Source organism: Rana temporaria, chromosome 6 (genome assembly GCF_905171775.1).
Source record: "Rana temporaria chromosome 6, aRanTem1.1, whole genome shotgun sequence".
NCBI classification, from domain to species: domain Eukaryota; kingdom Metazoa; phylum Chordata; class Amphibia; order Anura; family Ranidae; genus Rana; species Rana temporaria.
In genome coordinates, this window is record NC_053494.1 from 23,752,127 (window position 1) to 23,775,806 (window position 23,680).

The following is a 23,680-nucleotide window of genomic DNA, read 5'->3' on the forward strand; positions in this document are numbered from 1 at the left end:
AGAGCGAAACATGTCGAGCAAGTATACAAGACAATGCTTCAATTGGTCTTCCGATTATGTCTTTGGAGATCTTACATTTTCATCTTGATTGATGTTTTTATATATTTATTTGTTAAAAATAAAATTATTTTTCTATACTCCCTTGTAGTTGATTTTCTATTAGCACCATCTCAATAGTCCCTGGGTTCCGCAGGTACCCCCCCCCCCTTCTTTATTCATTTTTTGTACCATATGGGATGAGGTGCTTGGATTTGTTGATAATTGTCCACAAATAATACATTTTTCTTGCAGTACTTACCTTACCCCTGCCTTTCAAATTGCTGGGCATGATTTACTGATTGACTCCTGGGTAATACAGAGCAGGTGGAATCTCATTGCAAGAGCAATTTGGGCTGCTCTGTATTGCTCAGAATTTAGCCGTGAAGAGTAAGATGTACATATGATGTACGTACTTGTCTAAGCTCCAAGGGTAGAAGACTGAAGGGGGGGGGGGGTGATCTCTGCCCCAGAAAGCGGACCTTTGATTCTACTTTAAAAAAGCCAACCACAAAAAAACTGATAGACACTTACCACATCAAGTCTATTCTTTAGGACTTGTAGTTGCTCATTCGTGAACGCCCTACTGCTCAAGATGCTCAGGTAATTTAGAAGAGTTTCATTATCCAAGCAGGCATCCAGATCAGCGACATTGTAATTCAGCGGGAGGAGAGGATCGTTCACATTGCTAGCTGTAATCTGCTTGCCGCTTTGGCAATCTACAATGAAAGGAAGTCATGTTAGATCACAGATTCCCTCTACAATTCTACTTTAAAGTCAACCATAGGTTAATTGAATCTCGGCTGGGTCAGCAGTGAACAGCCAAGATTCGATCCATCTATGGGCAGGCTGGTTGTACTGATCCATCAATCAACTTCAGTACAACCAGCCTGATGTCTTTTTGCATGTGATCACTGCTGGCGGTTGGAAGTCTCCCTGTCAGCAGAAAACAATAGCACTGTGAGAGGGATTCCCCATCCACATTAACTGTGTTGAGCAATTTTCTTTCCTTCCACCACGGAAATTTGTACAATCTATGGCTAGCTTAAGGCTGGCTTCACACTTATGTTTCTGCTTTTTCCAGTATTTGTTATTGCTATGGTCAGGACAATGGTCATCGTTGAAGTATGCTTACGTTCCCATAAGCAATTTCTATAAGACATATTGTGGCATTAAAAAATGAACAATCACCTTTTTGGCCAATGCCGGTCACCACATCGCACGGGTATGAACTAGAGCCATTAATAACATTGGAAAACTTGTGCATGTACATTAAAATGCACAGTTATAAATGGGCCCCTAAAAACCTTTAATTCATTCAAGGCAAAACCTTAATGGTTCCATTGTGATGGAGTTAATAAAATGATTATTTTGTGTTTATGTTATTTTTCTCCTAAACCACTCAAATATTGCTTTTCTTTCTTATATTGTTTTGTTTCTTTTATTTATTTTATTTCTTGAGCTATACAAATATATATATATATATATATATATATATATATATATATATATATATATATAGATGTGTGTGGGTGTGTTGCAACAAGTATTATTTTCCTTAAAAGTTATTATAGAGCTAAAAAAACCTTCAGGGGTGATAAGTGAAAACAGCTGTTACTTCTCACTCCTTCCGGCCCCCTCCACCGAAGAAGCAAAATGGCGAATGAGTGTGAAATGAAAGCCACAAGAGACCATCTGTTATATCTGTTATATAACTACTTGTTCTCTGTTACATACTATCTCACGAAATCCTTGTTATCGTCCTGAAGAAGCCCCACAGCGAAACGTGCGTCGGCGACTTCTGAGGATTTTGTATACAGTGGTCATTTGTTGTAATTGTAATTTATCACTATGTATTTCTTTGTAATTTAATATGATATTAAACTTTTTTTTTAATATACTTCCTTGGCCTCAAAGTCTGACCATCAATATCTACTTGTAGTTGTTGTTTCCCCTTTAATGAAAGCCACAAGGTCAAGAATAGACGCCAAAGGAAGAAAGCCATATATGGACTAAGCGAATCAGTTGTGCTCATATGAATGATGTAATTTTGTCTGTAAAGCTGTGGTAACAATAAAAATTCCCTCTCTTTGCAGTGGGGCATTGAAAGAAACAGACTGTTTCTCTTCATCTGCATGCTTTCACAATTTGGGTCAGAGGCAGTTTTAGGTTGCCCTGGAGTTGTGCCAGGGGATATCCATTTCACCATCAGTTCAGAATGTGATTGAACACATTTACTACACTCACCCGCGGCACGTCGTGATCTGGAGGAAGCACGATATTTCACAAAGGTAGCAAACTGGTCTCTTGAGTAGGCAGAATTTTGTACAGCAGTCTTCATCCAGGAATTAAAATTTTCCTGTTGAGAATAAGAAACATTAGTGAGATTAAATGAAAATTAGATAAAGAGTTTGATGGCATGTGCAACAGAGCTTGCCAGTGAATAGCTGTGTAGTGCTGGGGGAGGGGGAGGGGTGTCAGGACAAGTTTGATCATTGGAGGATGGAACACTGAGTTCCCAGCATAGCTAGAGAACTGACCAAGGCGTGCTCTCCTACTTATTGGGGTCAGTTTTTAATAGTAAATCAGAGGGACTGGCAGGAACACCAGAGATTTCACATAAATGAAGCACTACAAAGAGAACAGGATACTTTCTCATACAAGCACGTGGTACAGCAGGCACAGGTCAGGAATATGAAGTGTTGGGGTAACAAACGCTTTAAGGTTCATCTGAATCCAAAAACATAAATGAAATATATTGTAGCTCACCAGACCTTAGATGTGGTGGCTGCATTATTATTATTTACAGTCTTTACTTTCTTTATTTTTACCCGGTGGTGCCACTAACACACTTCCTGTCCTTGGGTGACAACACTCACCCAAGAAGCAACGTTGCCACCCTAGGCCGCTCCAACCTGATATGGACTACAGATCCTGACAGAAATCCAGTGAGCTCAAAAGTTCCTGTGCACTCGGCTCTGCCCACCGACCCTCTGTGAACTACAGAACAACTCCATGCTATGGAGGTGAGGGGTGGTGTGTTTTGTAGTTCTCAGAGGAGAAATGGGCAGAGACTTTCAATCTCACTGGATTTCTGTCAGGGACAACATGGATATTTATGCCGCATATGTCGGGATTTCCGATGGAAAAAGTCAGACGGATTTTTTTCATCGGATATTCTGACTGTGTGTATGCCCCATCTGACTTTTTCAGTAGAAAATTCTAATGGAAAAATTTCTATCGGAAATTCCGTTTGTCTGAATGGAATTCCGACGGAGAAAAAAAACATGCATGCTCGGAAACAATTCGACGCATGCTCAGAAGCATTGAACTTCATTATTCTAGGCACGTCGTAGTGTTGTACGTCACTGCGTTTTCGACGGTCGGAATTTGGTGCCTCTGTGTATATGCAAGACAGCTTGAGCGGAATTCCGTTGGGAAAACCCACTGGAGTTTATTCCGACGGGAAATCCGATTTTGTGTACGGGGCATAACACTTATCAAATAAATATAAAAACTGCCTTTGTAATTGTAAATAATGGACCAAAACAGACCATGTTGTTGAGTTTATATACATTTTAAATCTACAAAACTCCAAACACATTAGACTTTTTGGCAAACGCTAGGGGCCAGATCCACATACATCTGCGCCGGGCGCAGCGTATCTAAGATATGCTACGCAGCTGTAACTTACTTTTAGTTGGTTTGAATCCTCAACGAATTCGCGCCGTAAGTTACGGCGGAGTAGTGTATCTCTCGCGGCGTAAGGGCACGGAATTCAAATGGCTGTGATGGGGGCGTGTTTTATGTTAATACGTCGTGACCCGACGTAATCAACTTTTTTTTTTAACTGCGCATGCGCCGTCCCTGGGGGTATCCCAGTGCGCATGCTCGAAATTAAACCGGAACCAACGAATGCTTACGACTGTGACGTCATTCTACGCAAATTCCTATTCGCGAACGACTTACGCAAACGACGCAAAAAATTCTAAATTATACGCGGGAAGGACGGCCATACTTAACATTGAGTACGCCACCATATAGCAGCTTTAACTGTACGCCGGAAAAAGCCGAACGCAAACAACGGAAAAAAATGCGTCGGGCCGACGTACGTTCGTGGATCGCCGTAAATAGCTAATTTGCATACTCGACGCGGATTACGACGGAAAAGCCACCTAGCGGCCGCCGAAAAATTGCATCTAAGATCCGAAGGCGTACGAAGACGTACGCCTGTCGGATCAAGCCGAGATGCCGTCGTATCTTGTTTTGAGGATTCAAAACAAAGATACGACGCGGGAATTTTGAAATTACGCCGGCGTATCAATAGAATTTCTTTGTGGATCTGCCCCTAGAGTTGCATACAATTCTGAGCCTACTAATGCGATAATAACATTTATAGACCCTTATTCCCCCTACTTACCTTGGGAATAGTTCCTATTGAGGATTGGCCTAAAAATGCAACTATTCCTCCAAGTGAATTTAGTGTGTCTGGCGTCCAGGTGGATGAATTCCTTGAAAGATAGATAAATAAAAACAGAATAAATTAACTACAAAGTTGTCAGAGAATAAATAAAAATGTTGATGGCCAGGCCTGGTATCATTTATTAAAAGAGACCCTGTCATCCTATCAAAGATCATATCTTATTTATTAACCACTTGACGACCGCCGCACAACGATATACATCGCTACAATGGCACGGCTGGGCATATGGGCGTACAGGTACATCCCCTTTAAGATTCCAACCCTGGGTTGCGCGCACCGCCGCCGGCGCGCTCACGACCCGTCAACGGTGCGCTCGCGACATGGTCGGAAGCTCCGTGACCGCGCCCGTGGGACCCACGGACCCGATCGCCGCTGGTGTCCCACGATTGGGTCACAGAGCTGAACAACGAGGAGAGGTAAGTGTAAACAAACCTTTCCCCGTTCTTCCTAGTGACATGTCAGTGATCGTCTGTTCCCTGTCTTTGGAAACAGCGATCATTGACGTGTCACGCCAAGCCACGCCCCCTAACAGCTACAATTACTCCCCAGGTCACACTTAACCCCTTCAGCGCCCCTACAGGTTAACCCCTTCACTGCCAGTGTAATTTTTACAGTAATCAGTGCATTTTTATAGCACTGATAACTGTAAAAATTACAATTGTCCCAAAATGGTGTCAAAAGTGTCCGATGTGTCATAATGTCGCAGTCACGATAAAACACGCTGATTACCGCCATTACTAGTAAAAAAAATAATTATGAATAAAAATGCCACAAAACTATCCCCTATTTTGTGAAAACCAATCAATAAACACCTATTGCAATTTTTTTTACCAAAAATATGTAGAAGAATACGTATCGGCCTAACTGAGGAAAAAAAAAGTTTTTTTACATATTTTTGGGGAATTTTATTATAGCAAAAAGTAAAAAATATTGAATTTTTTTAAAAATTATCGCTCTATTTTTGTTTATAGCGTGACTTTGCAAGGCGACTTCAGCGCGGCTTCATCGTGACTTGGAGCAACTTACAACGCGACTTAAAGTTGCCTCCAGGACAGGCGACTTTGGCTGTGGCCAATCACAGAATAATCAGCTCTGTGGGAGGGAGGGGTTTTCCTGAGTAAACTATTTTCTTTTCCTGTAAAGTTGCTTCAGTTAAGACAGTGATCCGACTTTGGAGGCGACTTCCATTGAAATCAATGGGTACAAGTCGGATAGAAGTCGCCTTAAAGTAGTACAGGAACCTTTTCATGTCGCGCGGCTTGGGGCGACACAAGTCAGATCTAGGGATGAGCTGAAAGTGAAACCCCCCCGTTCGGTTCGCACCAGAACCTTCGAACGGACCGAACGTTCGCGCGAACATTTAGAACCCCATGATCCCAAGTCGCTGTAGTGTGAACCGGCACTAACAAAATAGAAAAAATTGACACTTCTGGGTGTGTCGGATTCTTCCACAGTGTTAGCATATGTAAGAAAAGAGAGTTCAGACTAATATCAGCAGCATTTCTTTGCACACAACCTCAGCGGCCACCTTACATGCCATGAAGCTGTGTGCAAGAAAGCCCAGCTACAGGCAAAAGTCTCATATATTTCATTAAAAGTGTCAGAAAAAGGGAAGGAATCTCAACAGATAGCATTAAAACGGTCTTACTTACCACTGAATCCAACATTAGAAAATAAAATGGCAAAAATGTGTCCTTCTTGTATCCTACTTGTGTGCAAGTCTGCAGTGTATGTAGTCTGATCTCCCCAGCATTTCAGATCTATTTCAGTACATTACCTTTTGGTTCTATAGAACATTCTTTATATTTACCTGATTAGCAATAATATTTTTGAACCATTTTTACCAGTTGTAGGCAACTTCGGCCCTCCAACTGTTTTGAAACTACAAGTCCCATGAGACATTGCAAGACCCTGACAATCACAGGCATGACCAGTGCCGATCCTGACCTCCCTGGGGCCCTAAGCAAAATTACATGTCACATTAAAGTTGAGAAGCGGGGGGGGGGCTAACTTCTTACCTCTTCTCCCATGCAGCCAGCGAGTTGAGAAGCGGGGTGAGGGGCCTGAAAATGACTTCTCACCAGGCGGGGCCTCTAGTAATTTGGGGGCCCTCCGTAGCTTTGCGGGGCCTTAAGCGGCTTGCATAGTGAGCCTATAGGGCGGATCGGCCCTGGGCATGACTCCTAGAGGCAGAGGCATGATGGGATTTGTAGTTTCACCACAGCTGGAGGGCCGAGGTTTTCTACCTCTGATTTATACTTTAGCCCTGAACCAGATATTTAAAAAAAATGTTGTACTTACCCAAATGCGGAGTTTGCACTGCTGAGAACTTTTTGGATGGAGGTCTGTTGAGCATCAGTGAAGGATTTACACTGAGACAAGTATGAGAGTAAAGTTCCTGATCCTGAGGAACTCTCAATGAAAGTGGCGTTCAGGTCACAGGTCAATTGACCAAGTAGCTGGATGTTCGCGTCTGTCAGATTAAAGCCTGTAACATTCTGAGACAACAGATAACCGGTTAGCATGAGTGTTGTTTTGTAATAAAAAAATTACTGAAAAACATTTGTGAAAAAAAAATGATTTACCTATTTATTTGATTTGTTGTTATTTAGAATGTGCTTTTCTTTTCTTTTTTTTTTTGTGGGGTGGATTATTTAGGGTCGTCTATTTAATTTTTTTTTTGTTCTTTGTATATTTGTTTTATTATTGTGTTTGAACATTACTTGCATATTGTCATTTCACATTTTATAATTAACAATAATTTGTTTCTGTAAAAAAATATAAACTAATGAGGGGACGTTTTTGGTAAAGGAACATGTCCGGGAAAGTTGAAAGGAGCCTTTGAAACCATCAGGAGCAATTTAAAGCACATTGCAACCTTAGAAGCCACCAAAACGTAATTTTACATATCCATGGATTCCAACGCATTTCCACAAAATTGCAAATTTTGTCAAAATCTTCTAATGTTATTGAATTTTTAAGGAAGTGAAAACTCCCAACTTTGAGTATCAAATGGAATGCCTGGCCTGACTTGATCAATATACGCTATATTACCAAAAGTATTGGGAGGTCTGCCTTTACACGCACATGGGGGCAGATCCACATACATACACTGCGCCCGGCGCAGATGTAAGATACGCTACGCCGCTGTAACTTACCTGGCTTTGGTTTGAATCCTCAACGAATTCGCGCCGTAAGTTACGGCGGCGTAGTGTATCTCTCGCGGCGGAATTTAAATTGGGCGGGTAGGGGGCGTGTTTCATTTAAATGAAGCGCGTCCCCACGCCGAACGAACTGCGCATGCCCTGTCCGTAAAAACTCCCAGGGTGCATTGCTCCAAATGACGTCGCAAGGACGTCATTGTTTTCAACGTGAGCGTAAATGGCGTCCAGCCCCATTCACGGACGACTTACGCAAACAACGTAAATGTTTTAAAATTAGACACGGAACGACGGCCATACTTAACATTGAGTACGCCACCATATAGCAGCTTTAATTATATGCCGGAAAAAGCTAATTTGCATACTTGACGTGGATTACGACGTGAATGCCACCTAGCGGACGTCGAAAAATTGCATCTAAGATCCGACGGCGTACGAAGACATACGCCTGTCGGATCTAACACAGATGCCGTCGTATCTTGTTTTGTGGATACCAAAACAAAGATATGACGCGCAAAATTCGAAATTACACGGCGTATCAAGAGATACGCCGCATAATTTCTTTGAGGATCAGCTCCTTGAACTTTAATGGCATCCTAGCCTTAGGGCTCTTTCACACGTGAGGCCCGTTCAGGTCCGCCTGACAGTTTTTTAGGCGGACCTGAACGGGCGCTCTGTGCTCTTCTATGGAGCCACGGATGTCAGCGGTGACATGCCCGCTGACATCCGACCCGCTCCGATCCGCCAAAGTTTGACGGAGTAAAAACCTACTTTTCCATCTGTCTGGCTGATCGGATCGGGTGAACATGGACAGACGGTCTGTGTTCATCCGATCCCGCCATAGGGGAGAGCGTAGAAAAGACAGGGCGGTCCCTGCACAGTGTCATCCGCCGCCTCAGCGGGGATTCAATGGAGCGATCCCCGCTGAGCAAGCGGAGGTTCACGGGGCGGATCATTACTGATCCGCCCCATGTGAAAGAGGCCTTAGTCTGTAGGGTTCAATATTGAGTTGGCCCACCCTTTTCAGCTATAACAGCTTCAACTCTTCTGGGAAGGCGGTCCACAAGGTTTAGGAGTGTCTATGGGAATGTTTGACCATTCTTCCAGAAGCACATTTGTGAGGTCAGGCCTGGCTTGCAGTCTCCGCTCTAGGTCACCCCAAAGGTGTTCTATCAGGTTAAGATCAGGACTGTGTGCAGGTCAGTCACGTCACTCCACCCCAAACTCGTTCATCCATGTCTTTATGGACCTTGCTTTGTGCACTGGTGCACAGTCAAGTTGGAAGGGGCCATCCCCAAACTGTTCCCACAAAGTTGGGAGCATAAAATTGTCCAAAATGTCTTGGTTTGTTGACACCATAGGAGTTCCCTTCACTGGAACTAAGGGCCAAACCCAACCCCTGAAAAACAACTCCACACCATAATCCCCCCTCCACCAAATTATTTGGACCAGTGCACAAATCAAGGTCCAAAAAAGACATGGATGAGCGAGTTTGGGGTAGAGGAACTTGACTGGCCTGCACAGAGTCCTGACCTCAACCTGATAGAACACCTTTGGGATAAATTAGAGCGGAGACTGTGAGCCAGGCCTTCACGTCCAACATCATTGCCTGACCTCACAAATGTGTTTCTGGAAGAATAGGTCAAATATTCCCATAGACACTCCTAAACCTTGTGGACAGCCATCCCAGAGGAGTTGAAGCTGTTATATTGAACCCTACAGACAAATAGCTAGATTCAGGTAGAGTTAGGTCGGCGTATCAGTAGATACGCCGACCTAACTCTGAATCTGCGCCGACCTATGTTTAAGTGTATTCTCAAACAGAGATACACTTAAACCTTGCTTGCGCCGTCCTATCTTAGGGTGCAATATTTTGGCTGGCCGCTAGGTGGCGCTTCCATTGCGGTCGGCATAGAATAAGTAAATCACTAGTTACGCCTATTCACGAACGTACGCCCGGCCGACGCAGTACAGATACGCCGTTTCCGTAATGCATTATCAGGCCTAAAGTTATTCCATCTAATAGATGGAATAGTAATGTTAAAGTATGGCCGCCGTTCTCGCTTCGAAATTCAAAAATGTTACGTCGTTTGCGTAAGTCGTCCGTGAATAGGTATTTACGTTGTTTACGTCCACGTCAAAATCAATAGGCCCGTGCGGCGGACTTAGTCGCAATGCACACTGGGAAATGTAGGCGCCCGGCGCATGCGCAGTTAAATAATAACGTCAATCACGTCGGGTCAAGCCTCATTATCATAAAACACGCCCCCTCAGACAAATTTGAATTAGGCGCCCCTACGCCCGCCCGCTTTAGGCTACGCCGCCGTAACTTAGCAGGCAAGTACTTTGAGAATCAAGTACTTGCCTCGCTAACTTACGGCGGCGTAGCCTAAACACGCTAAGCTACGCCGCCGCAAAGTTGCGGCCATCTCTCTGAATCTAGCCATAAGACTGGGATGCCATTAAAGTTAATGTGCGTGTAAAGGCAGGTGTCCCAATACTTTTGGTAATATAGTGTATTTCCCAGGAACAAACTATATAAAATGTTTCTTTCTTTCTTTACATTTTTTCTCAAACATTACTTTTCGCTGGGAGCTTAAAAAATGGCCATAAAAACAATTGAGACAACATGTTTACGTTGACAGAGCTCCTGATGCAGTGTAGGATCTACTCACCAAACAAGACACAGCTTGAGTTAGAAGGTTGTTGCGAAGCTTAGATCCTTTCTGTAGGATGCTGACATTTGCAGATCCGACTTTGGCATAGAAGTCTTGGCAACCAATGGAGCCATTTATATACATAGAGGAACTGCAGGAACAAAAAGTGATGGGATCAGAAAAACAGCAGAAACAAACGTACAAACGTACCTACAGTATGTACCTTTTTATAGCATGACATTTCTACTGCAAATGTATTCTAATGAATCAGGCTTCTGCCCGGCCAAATCACATCAGATTTCCGACGGAATTACATCGGAAAAAAATAGAACATGTTCTATATCTAAACTCCGATGGAATTCATCGGAATTTGCGATGAAAAAACACTGGCCCGGATTCAGAAAGGAGATACGACGGCGTATCTCCGGATACGCCGTCGTATCTCTGAGTGTGCGTGATCGTAACTATGCCTTTTCCCTTTTCCCTAAGATCCGACCGGCATAAGTGTCTTACACCGTCGTATCTTAGGCTGCATATTTACGCTGGCCGCTAGGTGGCGCTTTCGTATATTTACGCGATGAATATGCTAATTAGGTAAATACGCCGATTCAGAAACGTACGTCCGCCCGGCGCATTTTTTTTTACGTCGTTTACGTTAGGCTTTTTCCGGCGTAAAGTTACCCCTGCTATATGAGGCTTAGCTAATGTTAAGTATGGACGTCGTTCCAGCGTCGAGTTTTGAATAATTTTACGTCGTTCGCGAATAGGGCTGTACGTAAGTTACGTTCACGCCTAAAGCATTGACGATTTGCGGCGTAATTTCGAGCAGGCGCACTGGGATTTTTTTACGAACGGCGCATGCGCTGTTCGCAAAAAATGTCAAATACACGGGGTCACATGTAATTTAAATAAAACACGCCCACATCATCCACATTTGAATTAGGCGGGCTTACGCCGACACACATACGTTACGCCGCCGTAAACAAGGGCGCAAGTTCTTTCTGAATACGGAACTTGCGCCCTAATTTACGGTGGCGTAACGTATCTGAGATACGTTACGCCACCCGGAAAAATACACCAATGTATCTGAATCCGGCCCACTGATGGGGCTACACACTATCGGAAAATCCGATGGAAAAAGTCCATCTGACTTTTTCCATCGGAAATTCCGATCATGTGTACGGGGCATTAGATAACACATTCACACTAGTGGAAAAGGAATACAGGATATTGGCCCAGAGGCAGCAAGCTCCAATGGAATGCTAATTGGCTGCTTTGGGTTACAGCATTTAAAGCATAATCAAAGCCACTTTTTAAAAAAATTTTGTAGTTCTGTATCTCCGCACTATGAATTGTGACTGATTTTTGCTTGGAAATGCCTTAAAATACGCTTCCTGTGTCCACACTACAGAGCTCTGTGCTAGCAGAGCTGAGTATTAGCCACACCCCTCCTCATGCAGACTTGAATTGCAGAAAAGTGGAGAGGACATGTATGACCAGGATTGTTTACATTACGGAGTGCAAAAAAACTGGACTGGAGTTGGAAAAAAAAACCCGGACTGGATTAAAAAAAAAAAATGGACTGGAGTTGAAAAAAAAAAAACGGTCTGGATTTAAAAAAAAAAATGAAATAAAGTTAAGGAAAAAAAAAAACGGATTTAAAAAAACTGGACTGGAGTTGAAAAAAAAAACGGTCTGGATTTAAAAAAAAAACTGGAATGGAGTTGAAAAAAAATACCCGGTTTTAAAAAAAAAATGGACTGGAGTTGAAAAAAAACCCCGGACTGGTTTTAAAAAAAGAACTGGACTGGATTGAAAAAAAGAACTGGACTGGAGTTGAAAAAAAGAACTGGACTGGAGTTGAAAAGTAGCACATCTTTTTTATGTTTATAACAGTGCCACAGCAAAATGACAAGGAAAAAATGTAATTTACAACCAGAGGCGGCCTTAGGCTTTGTGAGGCCTTAGGCAAATATTAGATATGAACCCCATTCACGCCCAAAATGCGAAAAAAAAATAGCAATAGAAATTAATTGTATAAATTACATATATTAAGAGTCTTAAATCCTACGAACTTTGAATTTACAGTGTCTAGAATTTTCTCTAACCAATTACTCTTTAATCAAATATCATTAAACATATATATATTTCCCGCACACTGATTGGTTGCTAGAGGTTACTGTGCAATATTACCGCTCATTGATTGGTTGCTAGAGGTTACTGCACATCATTACTGCTCACTGATTGGTTTCTATAGGTTACTCCTTATCACTCACTGTTTTCTAAAGGTTACAGCACATCATTACCTCTCACTGGGAGGCAGGGCAGTATTGTGGTGTGTAATGTAACTGAGGATGGAGATGATGGATTTTGACTCCAGTCCGGGTTTTCTCTTTCCAACCCCAGTCCAGTTTGTTTTTAAATCCAGTCCGGGTTTTTTTCCAACTCCAGTCCATTTTTTTTTAAATCCAGTCCGGGTTTTTTCCCCAACTCCAGTCCAGTTTTTTTCAAATCCAGTCCGGGTTTTTTTTCAAACTCCAGTCCAGTTTTGTTTTCAAATCCAGTCCGGGTTTTTTTTCAAACTCCAGTCCAGTTTTTTTAAAAATCCAGTCCGGGTTTTTTCCAAAAAAAAAACCCGGACTGGATTTTTAAAAAAAAGTGGACTGGAGTTGGGAAAAAAAAACCCGGACTGGATTTTTTAAAAAAAGTGGACTGGAGTTGGGAAAAAAAAACCCGGACTGGATTTGAAAAAAAAACTGGACTGGAATTGAAAAAAAAACCCGGACTGGATTTAAAAAAAAAAACGGACTGGAGTTGAAAAAACAAAACCCGGACTGGATTTAAAAAAAACTGGACTGGAGTTGGAAAAAAACGGACTGGATTTAAAAAAAAAAACTGGAATGGAGTTGAAAAAAAAACCCGGACTGGATTAAAAAAAAAATGGAATGGAGTTGAAAAAAAACCCTAACTGGATTGAAAAAAGAACTGGACTGGAGTTGAAAAGTAGCACATCTTTTTTATGTTTATAAGAGTGCCACAGCAAAATGACAAGGAAAAAATGTAATTTACAACCAGAGGCGGCCTTAGGCTTTGTGAGGCCTTAGGCAAATCTTAGATATGAACCCCATTCACGCCCAAAATGCGAAAACAAAAAAATAGCAATAGAAATTAATTGTATAAATTACATATATTAAGAGTCTTAAATCCTACGAACTTGGAATTTACAGTGTCTAGAATTTTCTCTAACCAATTACTCTTTAATCAAATAACATTAAACATATATATATTTCCCGCTCACTGATTGGTTGCTTGAGGTTACTGCACATTATTACCGCTCATTGATTGGTGCTCAGGCGGTCAGTCCGCCCCTGGCAAGGGAAAGCTAGTTGCAGGCACTACGAGTACCCCCTAAGAACGGCCATAGGGACACAGACCGGTGGACATTCCCTCCACTTCTACACACACATTAGGTATATAAGGCGGCCGCTTGGCCCCTGGTAGCGCGGGGCCTTAGGCAACTGCCTAATCTGCCTAATTAAAGAGCCACCTCTAATGCACCCCTGGACCACACCAGGATTCCCGGAAGTGACCACTGTCGAAGGGGACCAACCCAGTGTATATATATATATATATATTAAAGGGGTTGTAAAGGTAATTATTTTTTTCCCTAAACAGCTTCCTTTACCTTAGTGCAGACCTCCTCCACTTACCTCATCCTTCCATTTTGCTTTTAAATGTCCTTATTTCTTCTGAGAAATCCTCACTTCCTGTTCTTCTGTCTGTAACTCCACACAGTAATGCAAGGCTTTCTCCCTGGTGTGGAGTGTCATGCTCGCCCCCTCCCTTGGACTACAGGAGAGTCAGGACACTCTCTACATTGCAGATAGAGAAAAGAGCTGTGTGTTAGTGGGCGTCCTGACTCTCCTGTAGTCCAAGGGAGGGGGCGAGCACGACACTCCACACCAGGGAGAAAGCCTCGCATTACTGTGTGGAGTTACAGACAGAAGAACAGGAAGTGAGGATTTCTCAGAAGAAATAAGGACATTTAAAAGCAAAATGGAAGGATGAGGTAAGTGAAGGAGGACTGCACTAAGGTAAAGGAAGATATTTAGGGAAAAAAATAATTACCTTTACAACCCCTTTAATATATATATATATATACACTGGGTTGGTTGGTCCCCTTCGACAGTGGTCACTTCCGGGAATCCTGGTGTGGTAGGCTCTCCTCCCATTGGGGCTTTTTTTGGCAACTAAGGGCCAGATTCACATAGAAGAGCGGCGGCGTAACGTATCGTAGATACGTTACACCATGCGCGTATCGTAGATACGTTACACCGCCGCAATTTTTCATCGCAAGTGCCTGATTCACCAAGGACTTGCGATGAAAACCTACCCCAGGGGTCCTCCGGCGCAAGGCGGGCCAATTTAAATGGGCGTGTGCCATTTAAATTAGGCGCGCTCTCGCGCCGGACCTACCGCGCATGCTCCGTTTCCGAACTCCCGTCGTGCATTGCGCGCCGTGACGTAATTTTTTCGAACGGCGACGCGCGTAGCGTAATTCTGTATTCCCGGACGGCTTACGCAAACGACGTTGATTTTTAAATTTCGACGCGGGAACGGCGGCCATACTTTAGACAGCAATACGCTTGCTGATTAAAGTTAGGGCACCTAAAACGACGACTAACTTTGCGACGGGGAACTAGACTAGCGGCGACGTAGCGAACGTGAAAATCCGCTGTGAATCGCCGTAACTCCTAATTTGCATACCCGACGCTGGTTTACGACGCAAACTCCCCCCAGCGGCGGCCGCGGTATTGCATCCTAAGATCCGACAGTGTAAAACAATTACACCTGTTGGATCTTAGGGATATCTATGCGTAACTGATTCTATGAATCAGCCGCATAGATAGAAACAGAGATACGACGGAGTATCTCCACTGTGAATCTGGCCCTAAGTGTACATTTTCTGTTTACAATGTGATATGGATTCTTTCAATATTTGTGTATTTTTTTTGCTATTTTCCTTTGTATTTTTGTACAGTCTTACGCATTCCCTGATTGATTTGTACATCCCCTGATGAAGCTATCAGGCGAAACATGTTGGGTTAATATACAAATAGGAAATCTCTGCCTAAATCGAACGTTTGTTTCTTGTTTGTTTGTTGACCACCTTCACCATGAATATGTTGAATATCTTTGAACAACCCAGTTCTGTTGTACTTTTTTTAACGCTATTCTCATTAAAATGATATACCTTTTTTTAATATTTGTTTTCCATTATTATTTGTAAGCACCTAAAAAAATAAATTTTCCCTTTTCCACTTTACATATTTTAATATATATTATTTATTTCCCCACATAAAGTTCTGAACTAACTTTAGAAACAGGAACACTTCTGTAGGATACTGATCCAGATCTGCTGGGTAGCCATTCTTGGTCACTTGCCTAGATAGACAGGTCAGCTAATAGGAGACAAAAAAAAGACTGATTAAAATGATCTGCAAGAGCATAATAAATGTAATATAATGTACAAAAATAATTATACTGTCCCTTTAAATAGCTCCCCCCTGTAGCAGTGTGAAATGTACAGCTCACCTGAGCTTCACTAAGCGAAGCACTTTGTGTCTTCAAAGCTTTGGCCAGGGCCTTTAGCTGGTTGTTATCTATTTTGCTGGGGGTGCTGCAAGTAAAACCTTGTAGGACAGATGCAGAAATCCTAAATGAAGGGAGAAACATATACGGTTAATTACAGATTGCATTTAAAGGTAAACTACACGGTGGGCCATTTATATGGATACACCTTAATAAAATGGGAATGGTTGGTGATATTAACTTCCTGTTGTGGCACATTAGTATATGTGAGGGGGGAAACTTTTCAAGATGGGTGGTGACCGTGGCGGCCATTTTGAAGTCGGCCATTTTGAATCCAAATTTTGTTTTTTCAATAGGAAGAGAGTCATGTGACACATCAAACGTATTGGGAATTTCACAAGAAAAACAATGGTAATCTTGGTGTTAACGTAACTTTATTCTTTCATGAGTTATTTACAAGTTTCTGACCACTTATAAAATTTGTTCAATGTGCTCTCCAGTGACATGCGGCGAGTGCTACGCTGTGGGCTCTTGCTGAATGAAGCTAGGACAGCCACTGATGTTTCTTCATTAGACACCTTTCACACTGGATAGGCCTATAGCGGAGCCTTAAAATCGCGGTAAAATCGAGGTAAAATAGCAGTGTTTTACTGCGATTTTAAAAAATGGCCTGGTCACTAAGGGGGCAAATTCTTCTAGTCCTTAAGTGGTTAAACGTGTTTTAAACTTACATCCATGATCTTTTCCATTATAAATTTAAACAGTAATTTGTAAATTTCTTTTTTGGAAAACATACAGTATGACATCTGTATACAGACGTGTCACTTTACAGAATGCTGGGGTAAAATACTCACTGTGTGTAATTGGTTGTAGTAGACAGCACGTCATCCATAAACATGGCAGCCTGGCAAAAGAATTACGTAAATTTAGACAGATATCTATGCTACTCCTCTCTGTCAATAACCTCCACTGGCTTCCGCTCCCCCAACAAATTCAATTAAAAATACTAACAACTACTTACAAAGCCATCCACAATTGAGCCCCCAGCTACATCACTAGGCTAGTCTCTAAATACCCACCTACTTATTCTCTTCGTTCCTCTCAAGACCTCCTGCTCTATAAGCTGCCTCGTCACTTCCTCCCATGCTCGCCTCCAGGACTTTTCCAGAGCCTCTCCAATCCTATAGAATCCCTTACCCCAATCTGTCCATCTATCTCCTTCTATATTAGCTTTTAGGCCTCGTACACACGACCGAACATGTTTGCTGAAACTGGTCCGCGGACCAGTTTCCGCGGACATGTTCGGTCGTCTGTACGGCCGACCGGACCGGATTCCCGGCCGAGCGGACAGGTTTCCAGCGGACAAATGTTTCTTAGCATACTCACCGGACATGTCCGCTCAGCCGAAAGCCCTCGCATGCGTCGAAGTGATTCGACGCATGCGTGGAAGCATTGACCTTCCAGGGTCGCGCACGTCGCTGCGTCATCGTCGCAGCCACGGCTCGGCCACATCACCGCGTATCCTGTCCGCGGGGAATTTGGTCTCATGGTGTGTACAGCCATCAGATCAAATGATCCCAGCGGACATGTCCGATGAAAACGGTCCGCAGACCGTTTTCTCATCAGACAGATCCGGTCGTGTGTACAAGGCCAGACGATCCCTGAAAACCCTCCTGTTCAGAGAAGCCTATCCTACCCACACCTAACAACAACTGTATTTTTATTTTCTCCATCAACTCACCCCCCCACATGTATTAAATTTTGTTAAACTTGACCCCCCCCCTTCTAGATTGTAAACTCTAACGAGAAGGGCCCTCTGATTCCTCCTGTATTGATTTGTATTGTAACTGTACTGTCTGCCCTCATTTTGTAAAGCAATGTGCAAACTGTTGGCGCTATATAAATCCTGTATAATAATATAGTATTTGACAGGTGTTCTTAAGCTTTCTCATACTATCTAAAACTAAAAAAAAAAGTTTAGTCTGGCGTTCTACTCTGTACTAATAAAAAGGTTTGGTAATGCTGGCATGTGCCCTATGGACTTACTTGAAGTGTTAATTTTAACCACTTGCCGTCGCCGCACCGTCATTATACGTCCACAAGGTGGCTCTCCTAGGCGAGACCACGTAAATGGACGTCCTACCTCTTAGCCGCCACTAGGGGCGCACGCGCGCCGCCGGAGGCGCGCGCGCGCGCGCCCCCCGCGCGCCCCCGACTCCCGTGCGTGTGCCCGGCGGGCGCGATCGCCGCCGGGCACACGCGATCGCTCGGTACAGAGCGGGGAACGGGAGCTGTGTGTGTAAACACACAGCTCTCGTTCCTGTCAGCCGGGGAAATGCTGATTTTCTGTTCATACAATGTATGAACAGAAAATCAGTGTTTCCCCTAGTGAGGCCACCCCCCCCCCACAGTAAGAACACACCCAGGCATACTTAACCCCTTCCCCGCCCCCTAGTGTTAACCCCTTCACTGCCAGTGGCATTTTTATAGTAATCTAATGCATTTTTATAGCACTGATCGCTATAAAAATGCCAATGGTCCCAAAAATGTGTCAAAAATGTCCGAAGTGTCCGCCATAATGTCGCAATACCGAAAAAAAAATCGCTGATCGCCGCCATTACTAGTAAAAAAAATATTAATAAAAATGCCATAAAAATACCCCCTATTTTGTAAACGCTATAACTTTTGCGCAAACCAATCAATAAACGCTTATTGCGATTTTTTTTACGAAAAATATGTAGAAGAATACGTATCGGCCTAAACTGAGGAAAAAAAAATGTTTTTTTATATATTTTTGGGGGATATTTATTACAGCAAAAAGTAAAAAATATTCATTTTTTTCAAAATTGTCGCTCTATTTTTGTTTATAGCGCAAAAAATAAAAAACGCAGAGGTGATCAAATACCACCAAAAGAAAGCTCTATTTGTGGGAAAAAAAGGACGCCAATTTTGTTTGGGAGCCACGTCGCACGACCGCGCAATTGTCTGTTAAAGCGACGCAGTCCCGAATCGCAAAAAGTACTCTGGTCTTTGGGCAGCAATATGGTCCGGGGGGTAAGTGGTTAAAGGAACACTAAAGGCAAAAATGTTTAAAAAAATAAATAAATCAAACATGCTACTGTATACTTACCTCCACTGTGCATCTCGTTTTGCACAGAGTGGCCCCGATCCACGTCTCCTGGGGTCCCTCGGCGGCTGTATCTCCTCCTCCTTGCAAGAGCTTTCCACCTTCATGCGAGCTCTCATGGTGGAAAGCTCTTGCGGACGTGCTCCCGTGATACAGCTGGCGGCCATAGCCGCCGACTGTATCACTAGGCCCTGGCGCGCAGTGTCATTGGATGTGATTGACAGCAGCGCCAGCCAATGGTTGCTCTGCTTTCAATCCATCCACGGTGGCCAATCAACGGCCAGGCTGAGAACCGAGGAGGATGACGGGGGTGAGCGCGGGACATTCAAGGGGTCAGGTAAGTAAAACGAGGCCTGGGGGGGGGGGGTCGGTACTGTCGGATGTTTATTCACCTTATTGCATAGGATGCATTAAGGTGAAATTTTTTTTACCTTTACAACCCCTTTAAGAAAAAGACTGTTTTTCAAAAGTTTATTTGGTAGAAATTCCCTTCGTACCTGGTTGGGGGTCCATGATTTGCTGTTGAGGTCTTGCAAAGTTGGCTTGTCAGATTTATAAATCAGTTTGGAACTGGGGATGAAAGAAGCCAAATTTGCAGGAACATTTTTCACAATGCTTGATGGATTGGAATCTGCAGCAATAATCTAGGAAGAAGACGGAAGAGAATTGTGACCACACAGTATCTATTGGACGTAAACTTTAGAAATCTTTGGGCTTAATGAAGCTTTGCAACTTTTTTTTTTGCACGTTTTTTTAATAACTTGAAGTTTTATTATGTTATAGGGAACATTAAAAAAATTAAGGAAGTGTGAGCAGAGAGTGGAGTTCAGGAGACAATATAAGAAATCTCAATTCTCTGAAACACAACAGTATCGGTCATTGTCTAGACAAGCCATCCTCAAAAGTTTTCTGCAACACTAGATTTCCTCCAGAGGCTGATAAGGGTTCCTTGAGAAGTGCAACAATTTCTAGCCATCTGATGGTGCCTACCCATATTCATGGCCAACGTCGCTTGGCAGAGGCATGACACCAATGATATTTTAAAATGTTTTTATAAGTGGTATTCTTCCCACTGACCAAAATCTAAGGCCCCATACACACGAGAGGATTTATCCGCGGAGGATAAATCCTCTCGAGGATTTCAGCAGATTTCTATGCGATGGCGTGTACACACCATCGCATTGAAATCCGCGCCAAAATCCTCTGGCGATGACGTGTCGCGCCGTCGCCGCGATTATGACGCGGCGACGGGCGCGACGCTGTCATATAAGGAATTCCACGCATGCGTCAAATCATTACGACGCGTGCGGGGAATCCCTTTGGACGGATGGATCCGGTGAGTCTGTACAGACGAGCGGATCCATCCGTGGGATCCGATTCCAGCGGATAGATATTCTGTGCATGTCGACAAATATTTATCTGCTGGAATTCGGAAATATCCGCGGATAAATATCCGCCGGAGTGTACACACCATAGAATCTATCCGCTGAAACCCATTCGATGGGATTTATCTGCGGATAGATTCTATGGTGTGTACGGGGCCTTAGAGGCATTCTTAATCTTTCTGATCCCATAAGAATGTTCTTCTCCTACTGCCCCAAATAAATTGGTGCATGTACAGTATTCTAGACTATCAATATTCCAAAAAATTTGTTCATTTTCGTTTTTTTTTTTCCGGGTCATTTATTATGATCGAAATTCGTTATTTCGAATACATTCGTAACTTTGTAAATTTGAATTTCGAAATTTGAAAATTTGAAAATTTGAAAATTCTAAAATCCGCAACTTTTAATTCAAAAATCCAAAAATAAGAACTAAAATACAAAAATTCGAAAGAATGGAAATTTGAAAATAAGAATGAAAATCCGAAATAATAACTAACTAACCAACTAGTAATACAGTAACTATTAAGTTATAGGTATTGGAATTTCCTTTCAAATTTGTCTGTTAGTGAACACAACCAATACAAATGTATCTGAAGTTACAAATGATCCAAAATAACGAATGACGCTTCAAAATGAATGGAACGTAACGAATTAAAAATAAATAATAATAATAATAAAAAGTTGCATTCTTCTTCATCTTCTTATTATTATTAATTTGTTACTTTCCATTTGTTTAGATGCGGCATTCTGCATTCAGATAATTCATAACTTTGGTAGAATTGTATTCATTCATTCATTCATTGTATTCATTTGTATTCATTGCGTTCACTAACAGCCAAATTTAAAAAGAAATTCAAATACCTATAATTTAATAGTTAGTAATATATATTATTAGATAGTTAATTATAATTTCGGATTTTATAATATTCGGGTTTTTAAATTTTCGTTCTTATTTTTGTTCTTTTGAATTTTCGTTCTTATTTTTGGATTTCCGAATTTTTTAATTTTCTGATTTTTGTTTTTTCGAGTTTCCGTATTTGCAAAAATTCATTAAATGGAATTTAGTTAATTAGAATAATTCCGAGACGAAAAGGAATTTGTCCCTTTTTGTCGAAAAACTAATTTGGGACGAAACAAATTGACCATGTCTAACAAAAAAAACAATATAAGGAGCATTACTATATTCTCACTGAATGTATATGAAAGAAGGTACATCTTTTACTGAGTATATTGTAAGGACACCCTTCTCCTAATGGCTACTATATGTAAAGGGACACCACTCAACTTACCACCATTGTAAAAGGCCAACTTTCCCACTGACCACCAATGTAAGGATAACCGAAAATCAAATACGTTTTTAGTTGTTTCTACAGCCCTGGGACTTGCAATACCATTCTAAATCAATAAACATATCCGTCATCTTATAAAAGTGTATTCCATTTACTGCATACTGTTTTAGTAAAAGACAAACATATTGTCTAACATATCAACATGGTTACAAACGTAAGGTTGATACACAATAATCAAAATTTGGTTGGTTCAGCAGGGACCAGCCTAATCGCGTTCTGTGTGTGGTCCTCCCTGTTTGGCAGAAGTCAATCAGGAGATCAACTTTTTATTTTATTTTATATATAATACTGTATATACAGTATTATTAAGTAGTGACTTATTGACCCATTTGCAGGAAACATTTGTCTTGAGAGTAATTTTCCTACCTGTTTTACAAATGCATTTTGCAGGGCTGATGGTGCGCTAGACAGCTGGCTTGCAAACTGAGCATCCTTCACAGCATTTACCACATTCTTCGGGTCCAGCTCCAGTAGTTTCTGACTCGGCAATCCACTCACCAAACTGCCAAGGTTTGTCAAGTTTGCAATCTGAGGGGAAAGGCAATAAACATTGTTTAACTACTGTATGTACTTTTTATACTATCAATGTATGCCAATCATCAGTTTAAAAGAGATAGGGGACCATAGTTAGTTGCTACATATAATGCTGTGCTACTTCTTATCTCAGTTCTTGTCTATATATAAGACAGTCAAGTCAACTATATACTTATCACACTAAATGTATCTAAAGCCAAACCCAAAATTGCGATAAATTACAGCTTACCAGTCCTTAGATCTGGTGGCTGCTTTTCGTTTTCGTCTTTCATATTTTTCCCTCTACTTTCATTTGTGATCCTGCCAGTAACACACTTCCTGTCTTAGACCCATTTCACACTGGGGCGGTTTGGAGGCATTATCGCGCTAAAAATAGCGCCTGAAAACCGACCTGAAACAGCGGCCGCTGTTTCTCCAGTGTGAAAGCCCTCAGGCTTTCACACTGGAGCGGTGCGCTAGTAAGACGTGAAAAAAAGTCCTGCTAGCCTCATCTTTGGAGCGGTGAAAGAGCGGTGTGTTTACCGCTCCTCCACCGCTCCTTCCCATTGAAAGCAATGGGAAACCGCGGCTATACCGCCTGCAATGTGCCTCTGCAGAGGCGCATTGCGGGCGGTATTAACCGTTTTTTTGGCCGCTAGCTGGGGGTAAAACTGCACCGTACGCCTGTCGGATCGAAGCCAGAAGCCGTCGTATCTTGGTTTGAGGATTCAAACTAAAGATTACGACGCGGCAAATTTGAAAGTACGCCGGCGTATCAGTAGATACTCCGGCGTACTTCTTCTCTGAATCTGGCCCAACATGTTTAAAAATAACAAACACAAAAAACAAGACTTTAATATCACTTTAAGGGCTGCTGTTGTTGGGGGGAAGAAAAAAATGTGACTCAACTGCCTATTCTACCACCCCCCAGCCCAGCTGCAAGTGTAAACTAGGCCAGATTGCGGCAGCACATGTTGGTACTATAAGCATAAATAGGAGGTAATACATTTAGTGATTTTTTTTTTACTCACTGTGAAGTTTGAATTCAAGAGTTTTTTCATGATAGACCTGGTTTGGCCTTTGTTCCAGCCGCTGACACTGGCCAGTGAAGACACGCTGGATTGTAAGTCTTTATCGCTTATTTTGTCAATTTGTCCTGGAGACAGACCCACGGCTGACTGGCCCAGATCAGTAATCGTGTTAGATGAGAAGTTGGTCAGTTGGCTGACCAGAGACATGGCTATCTGTGGAAAGATACACAAAAAATATTGAAAGATACAAAAAAGACTAATAATAGAGGGGTTTAGCCCGACCTAGATGGAGGCCTGCCAATTTATCATTGTAATCCCTGTTTAATATTTAATTGTTTGGCGCATG

The 23,680-nt window shown here is 42.3% G+C and overlaps 1 protein-coding gene across 1 annotated transcript in view; it reads right to left on the reverse strand.

Annotated features, from left to right (window-relative positions):
• The window catches only part of MSLN (mesothelin), a 76,431-nt gene that overhangs the window by 11,965 nt on the left and 40,786 nt on the right, over positions 1-23,680 (reverse strand). Inside the window, exons 19-29 of the mRNA XM_040356456.1 lie at positions 23,335-23,547; positions 22,157-22,318; positions 19,554-19,700; positions 16,784-16,833; positions 15,933-16,053; positions 15,714-15,799; positions 10,356-10,488; positions 6,821-7,017; positions 4,457-4,547; positions 2,284-2,395; positions 571-755 (exon numbers count right to left, since the gene is read on the reverse strand). Of these exons, the coding sequence (XP_040212390.1) occupies positions 571-755; positions 2,284-2,395; positions 4,457-4,547; positions 6,821-7,017; positions 10,356-10,488; positions 15,714-15,799; positions 15,933-16,053; positions 16,784-16,833; positions 19,554-19,700; positions 22,157-22,318; positions 23,335-23,547 (1,497 nt within the window). The remainder of the gene's footprint in view (positions 1-570; positions 756-2,283; positions 2,396-4,456; positions 4,548-6,820; positions 7,018-10,355; positions 10,489-15,713; positions 15,800-15,932; positions 16,054-16,783; positions 16,834-19,553; positions 19,701-22,156; positions 22,319-23,334; positions 23,548-23,680) is intronic.